This window comes from Eurosta solidaginis, chromosome 2 (genome assembly GCF_040869045.1).
Source record: "Eurosta solidaginis isolate ZX-2024a chromosome 2, ASM4086904v1, whole genome shotgun sequence".
NCBI classification, from domain to species: Eukaryota; Metazoa; Arthropoda; class Insecta; order Diptera; family Tephritidae; genus Eurosta; species Eurosta solidaginis.
Window position 1 is genome coordinate 50,121,216 of NC_090320.1, and position 20,908 is coordinate 50,142,123.

General features: G+C 37.9%; 1 protein-coding gene across 13 annotated transcripts in view; it reads left to right on the forward strand.

The window, feature by feature from the left end:
• Nucleotides 1-20,908, forward strand: part of B4 — a 628,513-nt gene that overhangs the window by 574,538 nt on the left and 33,067 nt on the right. For 5 of the 13 annotated variants that reach the window (XM_067765289.1, XM_067765287.1, XM_067765292.1 and 2 more), the window contains 2 exons: nucleotides 8,046-8,659; nucleotides 9,983-11,142. In XM_067765289.1, the coding sequence (XP_067621390.1) occupies nucleotides 10,884-11,142 (259 nt within the window). In that variant the 5' untranslated portion in view covers nucleotides 8,046-8,659; nucleotides 9,983-10,883. The remainder of the gene's footprint in view (nucleotides 1-8,045; nucleotides 8,660-9,982; nucleotides 11,143-20,908) is intronic. The other 8 variants (XM_067765288.1, XM_067765296.1, XM_067765295.1 and 5 more) reach the window with 8 other exon arrangements.

Consider the following 20,908-nt stretch of genomic DNA (forward strand, 5'->3'; position numbering starts at 1 on the left):
CGAGCGGAAGGACAGACGGTAGACTGTGTATAAAAACTGGGCGTGGCTTCAACCGATTTCACCTTTTTTCACAGAAAACAGTTATCGTCCTAGAATCTAAGCCTCTACCAAATTTCACAAGGATTGGTAATGTTTTGTTCGACATATGGCATTAAAAGTATCCTAGACAAATTAAATGAAAAAGGGCGGAGCCACGCCCATTTTGAAAATTTCTTTTATTTTTGTATTTTGTTGCACCATATCATTACTGGAGTTGAATGTTGACATAATTTACTTATATACTGTAAAGATATTAACTTTTCTTTTAAAATTTGACTTTAACAAATTTTTTTTTAAAAAGTGGGCGTGGTCGCTCTCCGATTTTGCTAATTTTTATTAAGCATACATATAGTTATAAGGGTAACGTTCCTTCCAAATTTCATCATGATATCTTCAACGACTGCCAAATTACAGCTTGCAAAACTTCTAAATTACTTTCTTTTAAAAGTGGGCGGTGCCACGCCCATTGTCCAAACTTTTACTAGTTTTCTATTCTGCGTCATAGGTTCAACTCACCTACCAAGTTTCATTACTTTATCCCTATTTGGTAATGAATTATCGCACTTTTTCGTTTTTTTCGAAATTTTCGATATCGAAAAAGTGGGCGTGGTTATAGCCCGATATCGTTCATTTTAAACAGCGATCTCAGATGAGTGCCCAGGAACCTACATACCAAATTTTATCAAGATACCTCAAAATTTACTCAAGTTATCGTGTTAACGGACGGACGGACGGACGGACATGGCTCAATCGATTTTTTTTCGATACTGATGATTTTGATATATGGAAGTCTATATCTATCTCGATTCCTTTATACCTGTACAACCAACCGTTATCCAATCAAAGTTAATATACTCTGTGAGCTCTGCTCAACTGAGTATAAAAACGTATCCGTATAATTATTTAATACTTCTATTTAAAATGTAAAATTAATATGTACTCCAATTTTATAGAAAATAAATAAAATAATTTACAAATGCAATGTGTGATTTGTAAAAATTGTTTAAAGTGACGCATTTGACACTCTTCTACTACAATTACTACAGCATATCTGTGAAGGTAAATACACAATATCAACAAAAAACAAAAACTGTTCTAAGTAGATTTCAAATAGCTCTAGAATTCCTTAAGAGGAGAAAAAAGATCTACGACGCCCAATATTCACATTCTCCAAAAGTCGAAAATTTTAAATAAAAAAAAAAGGTGTATTGAGTAGTGTTTTAATGATTCTGGAGTTCCTGAAAAGGAGAAAAAGTTTTTAAAATTACGTCAATTATCACATATTTTCAAAAGTGGAAAAAATAAAAAAAAATGTTGATTTCAAAAAAGTTGGTGTTCTGAGTAGCTCTTCAATAGTTCTCGAAATCCTAAAAAGGAGAAAACAGTTCTGCAAATGTCGCCCAACAATCAAATTTTTATGAAAGTGGAAATTTTTAAAAAAACTTTAAAATAAAAAATGATTTTAAATCGTTCTTTAGTATCTGAAAAAAAGAAAATAAAAAAACTAATTGGTGTTGTGAGTAAGTTTTCAATAGATCTGGAGTTCCTGAAAGATTAAAAATTACCTGTAATTGGGCGTAATTTTGCAGAACTCTTTTCGTCAGACTCCAGAACTATTGAAAAGCTACTCAGAATACCTATTTCTTTCGTTTTGATTTTTGGTTTTTTTTTATTTCGAACTTTAGTTCTCAATGGTTCAAGTCCCCTCTCAATCGCAGAAAATAGCATTGTATAGCCCTTTGTCCACTTGAATCTTAGAAAACCAGTTAAGTATTTCTGAAATCAAAAACTTAAATTTCGTTCGGTAGTAGTTTTAAAGCAGATGAAATCGCCTATTGAATAGAATGACAAACCCACGGAACTAAATCGCTTAAGGTTGATGTTACTTCAATAAAATTTATACCAAATTTTTCATATAGATTTTCAAAAATTTTGGAAAAAAGCTAAAAAGAGCTAAAAAGAATTCTGAAGAAAAGCTGAAAAAAGGTTAAAGCTAAATTACAAATTTTCAAGCTAAACGGAGAAGAAAAAAGCGAATCTAGCTTGAAAAAAGAAAAGATGGCAACACTGGTGTTACTCGTTGCTGAAAAAGCGGAGCAGCAGCATTGACGGATACTGTCGTTTATTTACGCATTTCAAAATAATATATTTTGATAACAAAACATCAACCACGAAATATTTAAGCTTTTTAACGTTAAGATTGTACTCTCACTAGGGTAGGCACCTTATCGATGGTGTGAGGGCTTGGTCGCACTCCATAGCGCACGACGATGACCAAGAACTGTCAACCCCCTAATACAGAATGAACCACTGAAGATCTAATATTACCAAAGAGAACGAATACTCTCATGTAATAAAATATTATTTTCATAGCATATTTGCGAAATATTTATTGAATGTTAGCAAACAATGCTTGCATTCGTCTTGCTTCATTGCTCGTTAATCAACGACTAAGCCACTACCACTACGATCACACCACCCTTACTAACATAGAATTTGCAGGGAACACTTTTTCTCGCTTCTGCTGATTTGTAAAGATATCTAATGGATTACTAGAGTGGAAGTTTTACAGACTTATCGAAGTTTTAATATGTGACGATGAGCACCTTGCTCTTGTTTGAGATTATATTCTCAGAGGCATTTATTGGATTCTCAGCAAAAGTTGTATTCTGTTGTTCAGATGAAAAAACATTTTTTTTTATAATGGTCTAGTGTACACTAATCATATGAATATATATACATATATATATATATATATATATATATATATATGTGTATGTTTGTATGTTCGTACTTAGATATAAATTTATTAATAAATTGTAGTAGGTGGAGGTACGAGTAAAACGTGCTTAAATTTTTCGCGATCTCCCATAGATATCAATTATCTAGTTTTATTAATTTTTTTCTATTTTTATAAATTTCATTAAATGGTTTATCTATCACAAAGTATTAATTTTGTTTCCTGCTTTGCCAATTAAGCACAAAAGAGAGCAACAATTTTATTTAATTTCATAAGTACAAAGTCGATTTTTGTTTTTTTTTTTGTAATCGCGATAGAGCAATATTTTGAGATGAACTCTCTAGATGTACCCTCACTAGGGTAGGCACCGTGGCGATGGTGTAATGGCTTTCCCGAACTCCAGAGCGCCCACTATGTGTCCGAGTGATTAAGGGACTGCATGTACGCCGTTGATGGTAAATGAGGACAAAACGAAGTCCTGCTGTCATCGAAAAAAGAGTCGGCGCATGTGCGCCTTGGCAACCACGCTACTGTTGGCAGCCATAATTTCGAAATAGTAAAAGACTTCATTTATTTGGGAACCAGCATCAACACTAGCAACAGCATCAGCACTGAAATCCAGCGAAGAATCAATATTGCCAATAAATGCTACTTTGGACTAAGTATGCAATTGAAAAGTAAAGTCCTCTCTCGGCGAACGAAAATCATACTTTACAAGTCACTTATTGTACCCGTCCTGCTATATGGGGCAGAAGCATGGACCATGACAACAGCAGATGAAGGGGCTTTGGGAGTGTTCGAGAGAAAAGTGCGTTGGCGATGGCGAGTATCGAAGAAGATTTAATGATGAGCTGTACGAGCTATACGCAGAAATCAACATAGTCCAGCGAATTAAAACGCAGCGGCTGCGCTGGCTAGGCCATGTTAAGCGAATTAAAGATGATGCTCCGGCCAAGAATGTGTTTCTATCGGAACCCGCCAGTGGAAGCAGAGGTAGAGGACGGCCCCCACTCCGTTGGAAGGACCAGGTGGAAAACGATTTAAACTCCCTTGGTGTGACCAACTGGCGCCGGTTGGCGGAGCGAAGGAGCGAACCGTTTAGACGGTTAAGCGCCAATTAAGTAAGTAAGTAAGTCTCTACGCCGTTCGGCTTCATAGACCTGCCAGCCCCCTAATCTGTGCTTATTTTATGATTTAAAGCCAGGGCCTATGTTCGGCTGAATTTCAACGGAGCTTGCCCTATACAGGGCCGCTTCAGGAAGTAACGATGGACTTAGCATAGAAAAGGGCACTGCGGACGGTTTTCTAAATATTTAGTATTAAACCGCTGAGCCCGCCTTGTCGGCAGGTGGTTCTACGATAAAGATGTACAGCTGAAGATCTTATATTAATAAGAAGAACAAGATAGGGAGAACGCGGTCGCACTCCCAAGAAGACAAAAGCGCTATATACGATGCGTTGGTTTCGAAAGCGAAAGTAGTGGAAAGTCAACGGGCTCCATGATGGAACTGTAGGTGAAATCAAGCAAAGGGGTGAGTGGAAAAGAGTACGGAGCAGAGGAACAAACAGAGCTCTCTCGGAGTACAGTGCAGCAATAAGAATTGTCCAACGACCCAGGAAACCTCGAGAGTGAGCGCTTGGAATGGGCCCGTGAGGTGGTAGAAGTTGGTCGAAGGCAGTTCAAGAGTTTTGCTGCGAGACACCCCCGGTACTGCAACCGATACGAAGAGGAGGAATCTTTAAGCGGCAGAACGAAGAGGCAACGTTCGCTCGATGGTGACAAGCCTGCTGTGAAGAGACAGAATGGACCTAGTTCCAGGGCCGTGAGGCAGTCTAGTCGCATAGACAAGGCACGTGGGTCTAAAGTTGTAAGACATATGGACACCAATGGCGAGGTAGCAACTACCTCGAAGGCAACAAACTCAAAAGCTGCAATTCAGAGAGAGGACGTGGAAGGGGGCTATTTGCCAATAATCGCTGCTGCAGGAGAAGGTAGGCCATAGGGAGGTAACGTTATAACTCTAGATTTTTCGATAGCGCCAACGCCAGGTAACACCAAGGCCCCGGCTGTTCCCTAGAAAATGAGTGGTGCGGCGAAGCAGTCACTGACTGTGCCATTGGTTGATCGGAGTAATCCTTTCGGACAGATGTCCGCTGTGAATAGGTGGTGTAAGGGTGATATCGTGAGACATTATCGCTTGTAGTAGCTCTAGGAAGTTGTTGTGAACTTCCAAAGGCAAGGCAAGAATGCGCGGATTGAGGTGATGGTTAAAGCGCAGATCCCCACGATACCAAAAGCCAAATTACGGATACCATACGTGATGAAGTACCCTGCACCTTCTGCAGAGTTTGAACCCAAATATAATGACACAGAATTGAAAGGTACTTACTGTGTGTCGGCCTACGGGAAAGGTCAGCCCTACATCTTCCAAATAAAGAAGCAGGCGGAGGATATGCTGTACACGCAGCCTGAGAAAACGCCATGTAATACATGATACCGAAAAAAGTTTCAGCATCGAATAAAAAATTATGACTTTTGTTGTGTGCTGAGTACTAAAAACAAAATTTCCTGGAACAAAAACTCTGATAACGGTTACTTTGGCTAGTTTTCATAGAATCTCTTGAATATTTCTTATCTTGTGTAGTAATAAAAATCGCAAGTGGAATTCAAAGCTTATATGTAAGTTTTAAATAAATATTAGTAATATCGAAAACTGTCGAGAATTTCGTAATTTAAGTACCTTTCGAGATAGGTCTATAGATAGAGTGGGCAATACAGAAAGTCAAGCTCATCAAACATCGAAAGCTGTCTATCACTTAACCCTTCTAATGAGAACAAATAAAGTCCTGGTTCGGAAGAGAGCAGCTGGTCTGCTTCAGTACGGACCAATGCAGGCTCTCATTGTCTCATATCTTCAAAACTTAAACTGTGTCTGTATCAACAAGAGTATTATGATCGTAGTGGTAGTAGTTTAGTCGTCGATTAACGATCATTGAAGCAATTCGAACGCACGTATTGTTGGCTTGCATTCAACAAATATTTCGTAAATGTGCTATGGAAATATTCTTTTATTATATGAGAGTACCAAAGAATTAAAATAAAATATAATGCTAACATAATAACAAATTAATGCATTAGTTAATGCAAGGCACGTTAACCTTCGAAAAGATATTAGGCCGAGCTTCTCCTCAAATTTACCTCCTGCTCTTTTAAGTTTTCAATGTTTTACGCCCACTCACAAGGGCATCTGATCATATGAAAAATTGATTTAAAGAGAAACAAAACTCTTTTGCACTTGGACTTATTCTTGGGCCTCCGCAGATGAGTCGGCTAATCATAGTATCATATTCGTAAAAAACGTCAGATAGCATACATTTAATTCTAACCCCTGAAAAGCACCTACACATGGAAATCAGGCAAATGGTTCATCAACATAAGACGATTGGTTTGTCAACCGTAAAAGTCGTTGTCATCTCTTCTGGCGATAAAGTTATGCCGCATCCGGAAGGGTGTACAGTCGCTTTCCACCGACAATTAGTGATGTCCCTTTCGGATTTTGCGTACATTACCATCACAACCACGCAGGTATCCAAAGCCAAAGACTTTACAGTCGTGGCCCCGATATCAAACTTTCACTTTTGTCTATGAGGGACTCCCTCAGCTAGCGTATATTTTGGACTTCTGTGCTTTGGCATTCATTAAAAATAAAAACAAGCTACATAGGTTGGTACCGCTGCTAATGCCTGCGAAACAATGCAATGAAGGACGATCATATCTTCCTAAGCCAGTGTAGAAAATACGTATAGCCGCCGAACTTTTGTTTAATTTCTGCATTCCTCCTAAGGTAGATAGCCTAAAATCTTCTGTTTTCGATAGTAGTCGTAGTTTTTATTTGCTTAAAACCGAAATTGGCCCTAAAGGGCGTAGTATCAAGAAATCGCTTGTTAGAAGCACTTGGAAAATAGGCGAATTGCTAGCAATTGGCCAGCCTATCAAGTGTTACGCGTAAATTGGGTTGAAAAACTGTTAGGCGGGTCGGCCAGGAAGGTTTGATTTGGTCATTTTGCTCGTTCCCGAGGTGGTTGAGCTAGTACCTTAATGGTGCTTTGTTACCGAAACGTACAGGATCTATATCCGGCAAAGGACCAGCAACATCGATAACACTCCCCAAAACCTTCGTAGAGTGTCTTTATCGTTAATACAACAACAACAGCAGCAAACTGATTGACGAGGCTCTACTTGGCAAATGAAGAGAAATCTGCAAAATGTAACGAGATCTGGAAACATATGTACAAGTTAGGAATATAAGTAGGACAGCCACTGCTTTCTAACCGAGTAGGTAGACTTCTTTATCGACTAACCATCAGTGAACTTATAAGATCTACATAAATTTGTAACTATTGCAAAAGGGGAAAGCAAAGTTCAGTGGCACACGCGTCTCGATCGTATTGTGGCGAGTATAAGCAGTTTCGATACGTCATTATGCCGATAGTAGTTAATTCTAGACAACAACAACAGCAAGGCACACATAAATAAATTTATTACTCAGCCATATACATATAAGGCAATAGTGAATATGGGAAGAATATGAGATGCAGAGATATGAGAGAAGTAACTAATCGAGAAGGCTGTTCGCGACAACTCTAGACTTTAGAAGAAATAGGCAAGATGAATGCATGCCACCTTGAATAAACTGATACACGCAATGCTTGCTGTTTACTCTTTCTACCAGGAAAATTTATCAAGGAAAATTCTTCATCACCCTACCATTTGACAACCTATGCATTGCTGATCGTTTCCAGCATTATTTGTAGATCTGTAATCGCATCATCATCGTCGCTAAATGGAAAAATCCGAGTACGATATGATGACAAGCCGAGTTGTCTACGGAAGACCCAAGTGTTATAATTACTTTTGTTTTCCATACAATTAATTGTTTTTCAAAAAATATAATCCCGAAATGGGACACCCTATTGTACTCATACATATGTATACTACTTCAGAATATTTCTTCTCGTATATCTCTGTGAGATACTCTAAGGTCTATCCATACAATACAATCTTCATACAACAAAAATTTTAACATCTCTTGAAGCCCCTTAGGTATTCATTAACCACAGATCCACCATGCTCTCCTCGCCCCCCAAGCGCAATCAACTATTGTTATATAAAGTTTTTTTATTATTATAACATAGTATTATTATTCATACGTATCAACAATACAATTGTTTGCTTATTGTTGTTCTTTTTTATTATATTTTACAGGTAACCAACCCCGTCAGACAACAAACGAGCAGCTGCTTCGTCTCAACATTGTAGCACCTCAACTCAATTGTTTCTACGCGCCGTCATCACCGTCGTCGTCGCATTTACTCACAATTAACAACAACCGTAATCATTCGGTTATCCAACTGACTGACTGAGTGACTGACTAACCTGACTGCCTGTGGGAAGAGAGCAGTTTTTGGAAGTCAAAGGCGTCGTTGTCACAGTCGTCACAATCGTCAATGTGAAATAACCCACTAACTTTAGAATATGTCGATGCGGATGACGATCGATTAAATGTTTGTTGTATTTTTTGACTGAGTCACAAAAGCGGCGACAGCAGCAGCAACTCAATTCATATTATACACAATTGAGAGGCGCGCATTTTTATTGCTGGTGTGCTGATATTCTCGTTGGAGCACGGTGCACAAAATATATCACATTTTGAGACTTCGTATATTGTTAGCATTCAAGTTGGCCGGCAGTTGCTTTCGACGCACCAACGGAGTGGGTCTGTCGTCGGTTCATGCTACAGCATAGAGTGCGAGCGTGTATGATTGTTTTCGAATACGTGCGCTGTGTCGCGTTTGTTGTTAACATCAATATCAGTGAAGGTACGACAGTGTGAACTAGAGTTGGATTCGATTCGATTTTTTTAAGGATCGATTTTTCGATTCAATTCTAGAAAAAAAAACGATTAAATCGAACCAAACAAAGTTTATTTAAAGTTTGCTTATTCTTTGTAACAGTGTACTTGCTTACGTACTTAACCATTTACACGATTTTTCCCGACAAATAAAGCTGGACAGTTTCTCTCTCGTTTCGTTGCCTGCCGACAAAATTGGAAGCATCAAGCAATGCCACATGGGTCTTCACTTGATCCTTTCATCGGAGTGAGATAATTAGTATAGTATTTACCGAAATGTCATACTTTTTGTGTTTTCTTGAATCTGTTATTTCAAAATGTAGGGAAACCAACCTTGGGAACATTAACCAATACAATTTATTCTTTAATACTTATTATTACAATATGTACATCTTCTCGCTTCGTTTACGACATTAGAATCGATCGAAGTTCAACGTCATATAAAAAGGAAGTATTTATTACATAAGTAAAGTAACATGTTCTCAGTATACGTTTTGCAGCTTTTTAATCAATGAGGTATGTATACGGAACTTTCTATTGACAAGATACGGCAATTAGTGTCAAGGTTTGCGTAGTTTCAGTTAAAAACTTTATGGAAGTATTTTCGTAGCTTATTGAAAATAAAAGGGAATAAGGAATTAAATTGTCGAAATTTCATAAAAATTGCCACTTCTGTTTTCGTGTTTGCTGTTGTCTATACCATAAAAAGTATTGATTTTATACATTTGTTAAAAGTGTGTTTCTTAATGTTACTCGTGAAGGCAAAGCGTACCGAGGATCCAAGCATTGTGTAAACGATCTGAATCCGTTATCTTCAAAAATCCTAAAGGGCTGCATATCTGTGGCAATCATTCTAATCAAAGCACAATCTAGTTATTTTTTTTTCGCTCATCTAAAGACTGAGACTTCCTTATGTTCAAAAAAGGATTCTATAGGAGCTGTTGATGAAGACATTTCAATCAACGTTGCATGTGACCGCTTCAAGTGATTTAACAAATTGATTGTATTTCGACCTGTTTTGCATTTTTTTCCTCACGATTTGCACATCGCAGAATCGCCATACACTGCACTAAAGTACTTTCAGACAACAGATCTGCGAATCTTTGGATTACTTATAAGATGGAATTCCCCTTCAGAGTCACTCAATTGGCGTACTAGAATCGAAAAATGTGGTATTAATTAGTTTTCATTTCGTACTGAACACAATATCATACCACAAAATAGATAAACACATGTTCAATATATTGCTTGCCAGAAAGAAATTTCTTCATCTTTCTCTTTTCTCTCGAAGCCACCAACACAATAAAGCTAAATTTATAAAAACAAAAATACAGAATATGTATTTCCTCAAGCGTCCGTAAAGTATATAGTAATGGAAACTTCGATGCCTAAAGAATCGAACGATTTAAAAAAAAAATCGATTCTACATTTCTAAAAAAAGATCGATTAAATCCATTGAGAATCGAATCGAAATTCAGCTCTAGTGTGAACAACAGTTTTATGAGCGCTGTAGAACACGCCAATATCTAGCAGGCAGTTGAGGGGTCAACAAACGTGGCGCAAACTGCAAAAAAAATACATGGCCACTCGTGTTTTGCAAACATAAAACGTGCAAATGAAAAGTAAAAAAATGTATTAAAAATATTATAGATAAAATTTTGAAAAAATTAAAAAAGTGTAAATGATTTACATACATATATGAAATCTCAAAAAAAAAATTAGAACTTGAAAAAATATATAAAAAAAATTTTTTTAAATACCTAAACGAACAGGAAATGTGATTTGTAAAAAATATTTGCATATAGCGAGTTAAATTTAATTTAAGCGTACATGCAAAAAATAAAAAACAACAAGTGCAATTTAAGCAAAAAATAAACGCAAATTAAGTAAATAAGAAATAAAGAGTTAAATAAAAGCACACTAAGTGTAGCGGTGCGTCGACATGCCAACAGTGACAGATGTACGTGTGCGTGTGCTCATGTGTGCGCGTGTAGGTGATTAGTAATTTTTGCTGCTTTTCACTATCTGCTCTGCGCAGGCGTACGAGCCCTTCCCTAACAGCTATTGATCAAGAAAAAAATTTATACAAAAAATCAAAAACAACAAAGAATTGCTTTTTCAGTTGCGCTACTCATATTTATTTCTTTTTAAATCGTCTTGTGCTTGTTGTGTTGTTTAGTTTGTCTAGCGTTATGACTGATTCCATAAAATTATCCGAAATGCAGCGTAGTAGTATCGAATTTGAGCGTCAACGACATTTGGCCAACTGGTTTATCAAGAGTAGTCCGCACATGGCAACACCGAATACAACTCACAGTGCTGCCGCAGCAGCGACAACAACAACAACCGCATCAGTTGGTGCAACAACAGAAAATGCGACGACGACAACAACCACCGTCAATACAGTATCACCAGCTACAAAAAATACCACAGCAACAGCAAATCAAATAGGTGAGTTAGGGTATATTTTGTGTTTTTGTATATACATTAGGGTGGTTCTTAAAAAAATTAGAATAAATGATTGTTTTTCTGTCTCGATTCTTGAAAAGTGTTAATACGAACGCCATGATCTGCGGTAAACATATAAATTTTTTACTCGATTGGATATTATTAAAGCGCGATATCCACATCGCAAGAAATGAAAAATTCCGTACAAAAAAACTTTCAAGTGACCCTCAACAAAAATTTCGCGTTTATATCCACCTCTCAAGAAGCTTTTGCTACCTTTTTCTTAAGATTATTTTGCAAACCTGCACAGAAGAGCCCTGATTTTGCCAAGAAATACATGCATGTCTCAGTATTTCTTGAGCAACGACCCTGTAAGAACACATTCGGTTAAATACCAGAGCTAGCAGTGACTGTATTTATTTTGCATAGAATTTGCAATTCTATTTGAGCACAAGTGTAACTTTTCTCTCCTTAAGTATATTCTCTTTAATTTAAGTGCATTTTCAATTCTAAAATGTTAATTTTGACAAATTTTCGTCTAATGCTTTACTCAATCTGACGTTCGTAAGTGCATTTTCAATTCTAAAATGTTAATTTTGACAAATTTTCGTCTAATGCTTTATTCAATCTGACGTTCGTGTCTTGCAGTGAAGTGACGTATATTCTAAGAGAACAGGGAGATATAGAAAATATCAAAATTATTTGGGTGCTACTATTCTCCGCAGGCAAAGGGACCGGTATAAAAAATTCCGCGCAAATTTTATTTAGCGCAAAATTGGGTGTGACCAAATGCCACCATAAAGAGGCTCTTGTGGCAGCCCTATAAGGGTTGAAAGAACTGGTCCTTGATTAAAACATTGGTAGTAGACCTGTAATGGGAAATAACTTATTCTTTAACCGGAGGGCCGACCTGTGATGGATTAAAAGAATGTATCCCATAACAAGACTATGGTGATCGGCCTGTAACGGGTTAAGAGAACTAGTTCTTTAACAAGGCTATAGTGGTTGACCTGTGATATATTGAAAGAACTGGTCCTTTAACACAGATATGGTGACAGACTTTTAATAAGTTTGGCCTTTTTAACACGCTTTTATTAGCTTGGCCTGTATGTAACGGAATTTTTGAGGTTAATTTTCACCGGTTTCCAGAACCGATGACAATGCACTAATGTGGTGGTGTGGTGACATAAGGTCAACGGCCATAAGGTCAATTGGCCTTATTACCACTTTGAATGGCCATAAGTATGATTGAAACTTTTCACACGTATCAAGGCTCGATGACAATGCATTAATGTGATGGTGTGGTGACATAAGGTCAACGGCCATAAGGTCAATTGGCGTTATTACCACTTTGAATGACCATATGTTTCATTGAAACTTTGCACACGTATCAAGGCTCGATGACAATGCATTAATGTGATGGTGCGGTGACATAAGGTCAACGGCCATAAGGTCAATTGGCCTTATTACCACTTTGAATAGCCATAAGTTTGATTGAAACTCTGCACGCGTATCAAGCCTCGATGACAATGCATTAATGTGATGGTGGGGTGACATAAGGTCAACGGCCATAAGGTCAATTGGCCTTATTACCACTTTGAATGGCCACAAGTTTGATTGAAGCTTTGCACACGAATCAAGGCTCGATGACAATGCAATAATGTGATGGTGAGGTGACATAAGGTTAACGGACATAAGGTCATTTGAACTTATGACCACCCCAAATGACCATAGATTTGAAACCTTGCACATAATGTGAAAAACGCATTCCTTTATTAATGATAGAAGTGGATGCATGGCACATCTACGAAAGAGCATACTGGAGCCCTTTTTAACACGCTTTTTTCGCTTGGCCTGTATCTATCTATGTATCCATGTATGTATGTAACGGAATCTGGAGTGGAGCTGAGAGCACCGGTAATGCAGAGCTCCGAACTCCGTTGCACCTTTTGAAGCATTTTAAGATAGGTACTTTTAGCTAGTGCAGGCCACCAGACCAAGGCACCATAAAGAAGAATCGGGCGCACAATGGCTGTGTAAATCTCCCTTAGGGGAGAATCCCCAGGAGGTGCCAATTGCCCTATTGCAGGTGAACAACTCTGCTGCTGCCTTCTTGGATCGCTCCACTATATGGTCACTCCATAATAGCTTCCTATCCATAATGACTCCCAAATACTTGACTTGGTCGCTAAACGCTAAGAACGTACCCCCAATTCTTGGCGGTGTAAAATTTGGTACTTTGTACCTCCTCGTGAAGAGGACAAGCTCGGTTTTATCCGAGTTGACTTCCAAACCTGTGGCGGTTTGTACTCCTAGAGAAGCTCCAGGATGTCAGCTGGGTCCGTTGGCGTCACTGGAACCCAGGCTCTAGCCCTTGGTCGTGAGGGGATATCACGCGCCTCCACTACCTTGAGGCGCTCGCCCGGATTTACCACCCCTATCAGCGTGACGGCGGCCCTATAGAGGGTTACCGACCTGGGGTCGTCACAGGCAATTAGCTTGACATTGCCCTGGAACCACCCTCCATCGGTGTAAGATGGCGGTGGACCTGGGTTGTCTTTCTTAACCTTAACGGCCACCGTAGCGAGCGCGGCCTCGATCCACTTCCACTGTTGTTTCGGGATCCTGCCATCTTCGCTGCTCTCGTCTATAATGTCAATGATCTGCTGACCTTTGGAAATTTCGGCGAAAGACCGCGTTCAGCCTCCCTGCGTCTTGGACCTTTTCGGTGCCATGCAATGCAAAACAGTATTTTGACTGAATTTATGGAGAAACATCCAGATATTGCGAAGGACTTCACGAAGCACATCATTTAAAATCGTTGACAACGTGCTTCTACCTACACTCATGCTAGAATCTTTGCTAACTGATCTTTGATAGGATCCTTCAGCTAAAAATCGTAATGTAGCTGCTAGTTGCAGCACTGGCAGAACTTTCGAGCGGGTTAAGCATCTTTCAATGGTGTCCAATACCATTCTGAAAGCCTCTTTGTTTATGCAATATTTTTCAATGTAACTGCAAATACACTATAAATATTGAGAAACCCACATTAAGACATTTTTGTAATTACGCTGTCTTTGGCAACTCAAACGGATTGCTGCGATCTCTCAAAATTTTCCTTTTGACCCTCTCGCAACTTTCTTCTTCCAAATATAAATTCCATAATATAACTGCTTTAACTGCTGATGCCATTTTGATGTCAATAAATTTTTTGTATTTCTATATATATATATTTCTAGATATATTTCTTTTTAATTGCACAAAACAACTATTTTATAAAATTTTGCCAAAAAAATTAACATCAAAATTGCCGGTGCATCGCAAAACAGCTGATTCGAACATCGCTTTTATTTACATTCGAAAAGAGCAAAACCAATACGGTTTTATGACACCAATTGAAATCAATATTGGTTTGTAATTCCGACAAAACGCAAAACCGATTTGGATTCCATGACAGCCCTGATAAAAATTTAATTTATTAACAGATTACTTTAATTCACAGTAAAAAGCGTGGGGTGTATTTGGCTACATTTCATATCTTTCCTCGCAGATAGTTGCCAATAGAATGATTGTAACATTCAATATCAAGCACCCACGCTTTTTACTGTGAATTAACTTAATCTGTTAGTAAATTAAATTTTATTATAATTTTATTTTGAGGTGATTAACTATAAATGATTGTTTGACCTTCTACTACTCTTATATAAACTCTTTTTAATTGAAAATTATTTTATATTTTTTAGTTCGGTTAGCTATAAAAGCGTGTTTTTTTAATTTTTTTAAACTATTATTTTTTTAAGTTTTAAGTTGGACTTGGAATACGGACCTACTATTGGAAGGATCTTAGTAATGCAGAGAGCGGTTATTCACACTTGCTGCATTACAAGAGAGTTCAACTTCCTCCCCTTTTGGGAAATTGCCTGAAGGGGTTTTCACACATGAAATATATACAAAATTTTACTTGAGCGTTTTCGTATGATGTGAATACCGCGTCTTATTCATTCAAACACAATTATTTATATAAATTCTATGGTATGAGATATCACATATATATTTGGACTCGATTGAAGATCATTAAGACATGTCGTACACGGGTCAAAGTTAACAACCTGCCATTGGGACCAAAATTTATATGTGGTTCGTGCTCGTCGACTAAAAACCACCCCATATCCCGCTTTTTTGCTCTGATTGTGGTTTCTACAAAGTTAATTTTTTATTTCCACTCTTCTATGCTGTTCCGCGTTTTTGCTATTACATTATCGACATTGATTTTCTCCTCGAGCGTTTGTGCCGGTTTTGGCTCCATCGCGAGCATTTGAAGAAAGTGCGTTTAGCATTGTCCTCATCTGCATCGTCGTAAACGCACGTTGGATCTTTGGCCTTTTGGCATTTGGGTTATGTAGTAATTTATGTCGCCACAGCTGGTGATCCATGCTCCAACGTCTGTTATAAGTTTCGCTGTCCACATCTGCCTCGTTGCTCATTCATCAGCCCGAAGAGGAAGCTTTATTGTCAACATCGAGAGCTGAATAGGCTACATAGCTCCGAATAGAGCGGAGAATAGATCACATAGCTCCATTGAGAATGCTTTACTATCAACTTCCCACAAAGTGAACTCCCTTGCAGTTCAGATGAAATCACAGCACCCGCGATTCGACCACTAGGAGTCCAACCCAAAGATAGGAATTGAGACCTGTATAACAGAATCAATGAGACAAGACAGATCACGACTTCTTTTTCTGCTCCCCGCGAGAAAAGTTTTTAAAAACGACCGTGTTAGGGTGCCGCAAGTGATAAGACACGTCAACATTGCTCGGTATACCTACCGCGGGCATATTATAACCTAGTACCCGCAGCGGAAGGTTGTAGTACGTAACCGATAAAGAATAAAAGAGGTAAAACCTACACATACTTGGTCGGAATTTTAGGGCTATGTGTTTGATAGAGTTTGAAAATTTTTAAAATATATAATTTACATGGACTACCCTAATGTACCACTGTCGATAATTTTAAGAATACTTGCCGTTTGTAGACAAAGTGTATGAAATTGGAAATGTGTGTAAAATGAGAGGGAGAATTTAAATACGATAGTTACTATGCAGCTACATTTATACATACATATATACAGAGGAGGTTGGCCATTTGTTGTTGCGTTTAAATTTAATTCCAAAAAAACACCTCAAAAACCGAAATGAAATGATTAGAAACAAAACAAAAATTACACTAAAAAGCATAAATAGTTCATTAGCTAGTTTTCTTTTCAATATGAAATCTAAGGCCTCAAGTCTGGATCGCAAAACCCGACGTGAAGACATATATTTATATATTGAGTAATCTTGTCTGCAGTCCTGGACATCGGCAAAGAAAGTCACGAATCGACTTCTCGTCGGTGCAATGATACAAAGTTCTGTGATGCCACCCGTATGTACTCTCACTGGATATATGTTTCGCTTGAGAGTGAAGCTAATTCCGTTAATATCCAAAAACAGCCATAACGCTCTGCTGCGCTGGATGCTTTCCACATCGCTTATGTCCATTTCGGAACATTTACTCGCTATCTCATTTGTAAATTAATTCATTTTAATATTGTTGTGGCCAGAAACCAAGTAAAGGGGGATATTGAGCAGCCCTATATTTGCCAGCGAGGCTCGACACTTCCGCACTGTGTCTGATTTTATCAACTATTGCTTGAAGGTGGCGTAGCTGTCAACAAAAATCGCTTTATTGGTGCATGAGACCGTGCTGTTCCAGAGTAATCTGGCTTCTCTTTCTATGGTATAAACCTCCGCAGGAAAGACGCTGCATGAGTCAGGAAACCAGTACGACTGATTTATCTGCAAATGTTTTGTGTATAGTCCAGCTCTATTTTCCATTTTCGATCCATTTGTGGAGATTCTTATGCCCTACCACAATCAAGGCCTTCTTCCCATTTCTTCCTAGAAGCCTGTCTTATGTTCTGCAGCTACAAGTCGACTGCCATGATATATATGGTCGGTGTTGGATGTTCGGCCAGTTATCAGACCGTTTAATCGTCTTCTTATCATTTCATTTAATATCGCCGAGAGCCGGTTTATTTCCCCATGTTGGGTTATCTTTGTCATAGAGCCCCGTTCGCGGTCAAACCCTCCATAAAAAATTGCAGAGATATCAAGTGTGCTGTTCGCTGCACATGATATTCCCAGAAATAGTATCCTTTGCACCTTACACATCAGCTATTGATCGATATTTTTGTCCGACGCTTTCCAGCAGATATGAGCTTCCTACATTAGTATCGGTCACACGACTGTGTAGTACATACCATGGATGGTATGCCGTGACGGTTTCCAGTTCCTCCTGAAAGCCGTTTTACAGTTGTAGAGGTTTTTTTTTTTTGATCTCACCCCACCTCCTGCGCGGAACAGAGATTCGTTGTGCGGCTTAGCCTCGTTAGGCTAAGGAGAGAATTTTGGTTTTTCTTGTGTATTTGCACACCCCCCCTCCCCCTCTTTTCCGGCTCATCGTGAAATTCCGCAAAGTACCGTTTCTTCTAAACTAACTGGTGATCAGAATAACCCTGCTGGGGTATACTCTTTGTGGCTCCGTGACTTTTTGCTGACGCTGACTATCTCGTGAAGGATGCTTTCAGCCGATTTGCCTTTCTGGTAAGCGTTTAGAGCTGCGTTCATCCTGTAGAAGTTAGCGTTGGGTCTTATGTGTAGGTCGCTAAGTCTCTCCAGTGTATTAAGGATAAAGGAGCAGAAACTTACAGGCCTCTAGCGAGTGGTTTAGTATCCTTTCTTTCCATTCGGTTCCGCCGATTTGAAATGTATACGTATTTAATGATAAACCCAGTGAACCCCTTCATTCAAAATATTAAAAAAAAACTGTCGGCGCCACTGATATTGTGCATGCCAAACGAGTTAGCAACAAAAATACAAAAACACAAAGTCTGTTGAGGACAATTTTTCCAAAGATGATGAAATGCTCATTGCAATCAATTAATCATTTTAATTGTTTTGACAATGAAATTGTTAAAATTTTCGCATGACATGCTCGCATTGACAATAATTGCAGAATTTGTATAAGTGACTATCTGCTTGTTTGCCTACAAACATAAATTTAATGAATATAATGACGATTTAAGTGTTTGAAAATATGAAATATGTTACCTGTTAATGGAAGTGTATTGAAAACGTGGGTGAAAAGACAGCTTTGAATTGATTGAATTGTTGATGTTGTTGTCTTTACAGTGCCTCAACCCATTTAATAGGTGCGACCACTCAGAAGTTGTCATCAAAGTCCTCTATCCTTTGGATGTTGCTGTAATAGGATTAGGCTACACATTATAATTGAAAATATTGCTGGTGTCATGTAGTCAGGGTTGATTCTGACCAAGTAAGGGTTTAAACCTGTTGCAGTATCCAGAACGAAGAGTGACTCACGTCTCCCTTGGTAGTATGCTTTCTTACTCTGTTTGGATTAGGCTTAGGGCTACCTTATGCGTATTTCACTATAGTAATCGACTGATAGTGCCATCGATTGGTTTGCAGCTCCAAGCCAGAGGTGCCCTTGACAGCTTTGTAAAGCAACGGCAAAACTATTCATCCAATACAAAAAATTTCGCATTTCGAAGCTCTACTGGCATTTAACTTCTCTTAACTAAGGAAATGTATTTATATAGTCCTGTTTTACAAAATACAATTCTTGAATTCAAATCTGTTGGCGCTCCCTTTTGTGCTTTCTATTCGCTTTTAATTTCATCAATCTTTCTTGGAAGTAACTGTGTGATAAACAAGTAAGGAAAGCTAAGTTCGGGCGTAACCGAACATTACATACTCAGCTGCCAAATTACAGCTTTCAAAACTTTTAAATTATCTTTTTTTAAAAGTGGGCGGTGCCACAACCATTGTCCAAAATTTTACTAACTTTCTCTTCTGCGTCATAAGATCAACTCACCTACCAAGTTTCATCGTTTTATCCGTCTTTGGTAATGAATTATCGCACTTTTTCGGTTTTTCAAAATTTTCGATATCGAAAAAGTGATCAGATCATTTTGATATATAGAAGTCTAGATCTATCTCGATTATTTTATGCCGTTACGGGGTACCGTTATGCGAACAAAATTAATATACTCTGTGAGCTCTGCTCAGCTGAGTATAAAAATGACATACAAGCAGAGAGAGGAAGACTTAGCAAGACAAATTGGAACGACCTGTACTCTTCCTCTCTCTGCCCATACTTTTCGCATATGCCGCGGCAGACTTGAATTCAAGAATGGTATGGTGTAAAAGGGGACATAGAGCTAAAATAGCTTATTCAATATTCTTATGAACGTGAAGTAAGCGAAGCAACTTCGGCGGATCAAAGGTCGGTATTTTGCCGCAAATTATTCGCCTTTTAGTTGCGAAGCGTCAAAATTGTCGCGCTTTTCTAAATTCGTTTTTTTTTTTTGGCTTGCAGCTGGGTTGGTTGTAGCTAAAAACTGACTTACACTTCACTGATCGAAATTCGACTTAGCTTTTATTTAGGTGCATATTAGTCGCTAATTAGTGGCGAAAAAAAAAAGAATTCCCATGCAATATTCTTAGCTATAACTTTTGATTCCCAACATAGAAAAGGGGTTAAGGCGAATCAATCAATGTCACAATCTTACACAAAATTAAATGTCGGCTTACACCACGATAGTCAAGTCTCTTCAAAGGTAAATTAACTTAGGTATAAGTATATAAGTATTAAGCTAATTTATGCACATATATCCTAATTTTTTTTTTATACTACGGACTCTTTTCTTTATTTATTGCCAATTTGTTTTTGGTTTCGGGTTTACAGTCCAATGAATCAGAAAACGCCTTTTTTATTTGTTCGCCAACGTTTCGACCTTTTATTTTGGTCTTCTTCAAGGCCTAATGACAAAAAACATAAAACTTAGTATACAAGGCCTTGCATTACAATAGAGGGTTAATAATAATTACATATACAAACAAAAGTACATATATAACACAATTATTGAAATCACAGATTCTTACTCAAAATTACTGCGTTCTTCCTTGTCCAGCTGTTTTGTATAAATATTTTGTTTTCTGCATTGTGCAGAAATGGTCAGATATAAAATGTTTAAATTATTGGGCTTTGGGATTATTTTTTTTAAATTTGAATAAAATTGAAAAAGAAATAAGTAATAAAATGAACACAATGTAATTCAAACAACGAACTATATAAATACGTATTTGGCGTTTGTTGATATGTTGTCAGCCGGTTCGTGCTTGATGGACTATGTAGAGCAGCTGATGATTGTTGACATCGTTAGAAAATACAAGTGTAGATGTCGCCGATGTTTTTAGCTTCTAAGCTTCTTTTATTAACGCAGTTTTTATCAGCTTTTATAAATATTTCTTCTTATAGGATTCCTTTTTCCCCAACTTTTCTCTCTGGCCAATACTTTGGTTCCTTCGAAATCAAATCTATGTCCACAGGTAAAAGCGTGGAGGGCGAGTGCACTTTTTTCTGTTTCTTCTCAACAGTTTTTTTATGTTGATTTAGGCGTTTGTATAAATGTTGAGATGTAGTGCCTATGTAACTTTTTCTTCGCTGGCAGTCGATGCTTTTCTTTCTTTGTTGGAATTCTGTCTTTAATCTTGTTGTACATTTTCCCAACATTGTTACTATTTTTGTACGCAAAACGGACGTTGGCAGTGAACTCTTTGAATTTGTTTGTAATACACTTGGTTATATACGGGAAATATGAAATTGTCATAGTTTTAATTTCTGCTGATAGTTGTTGGGCGTTGGT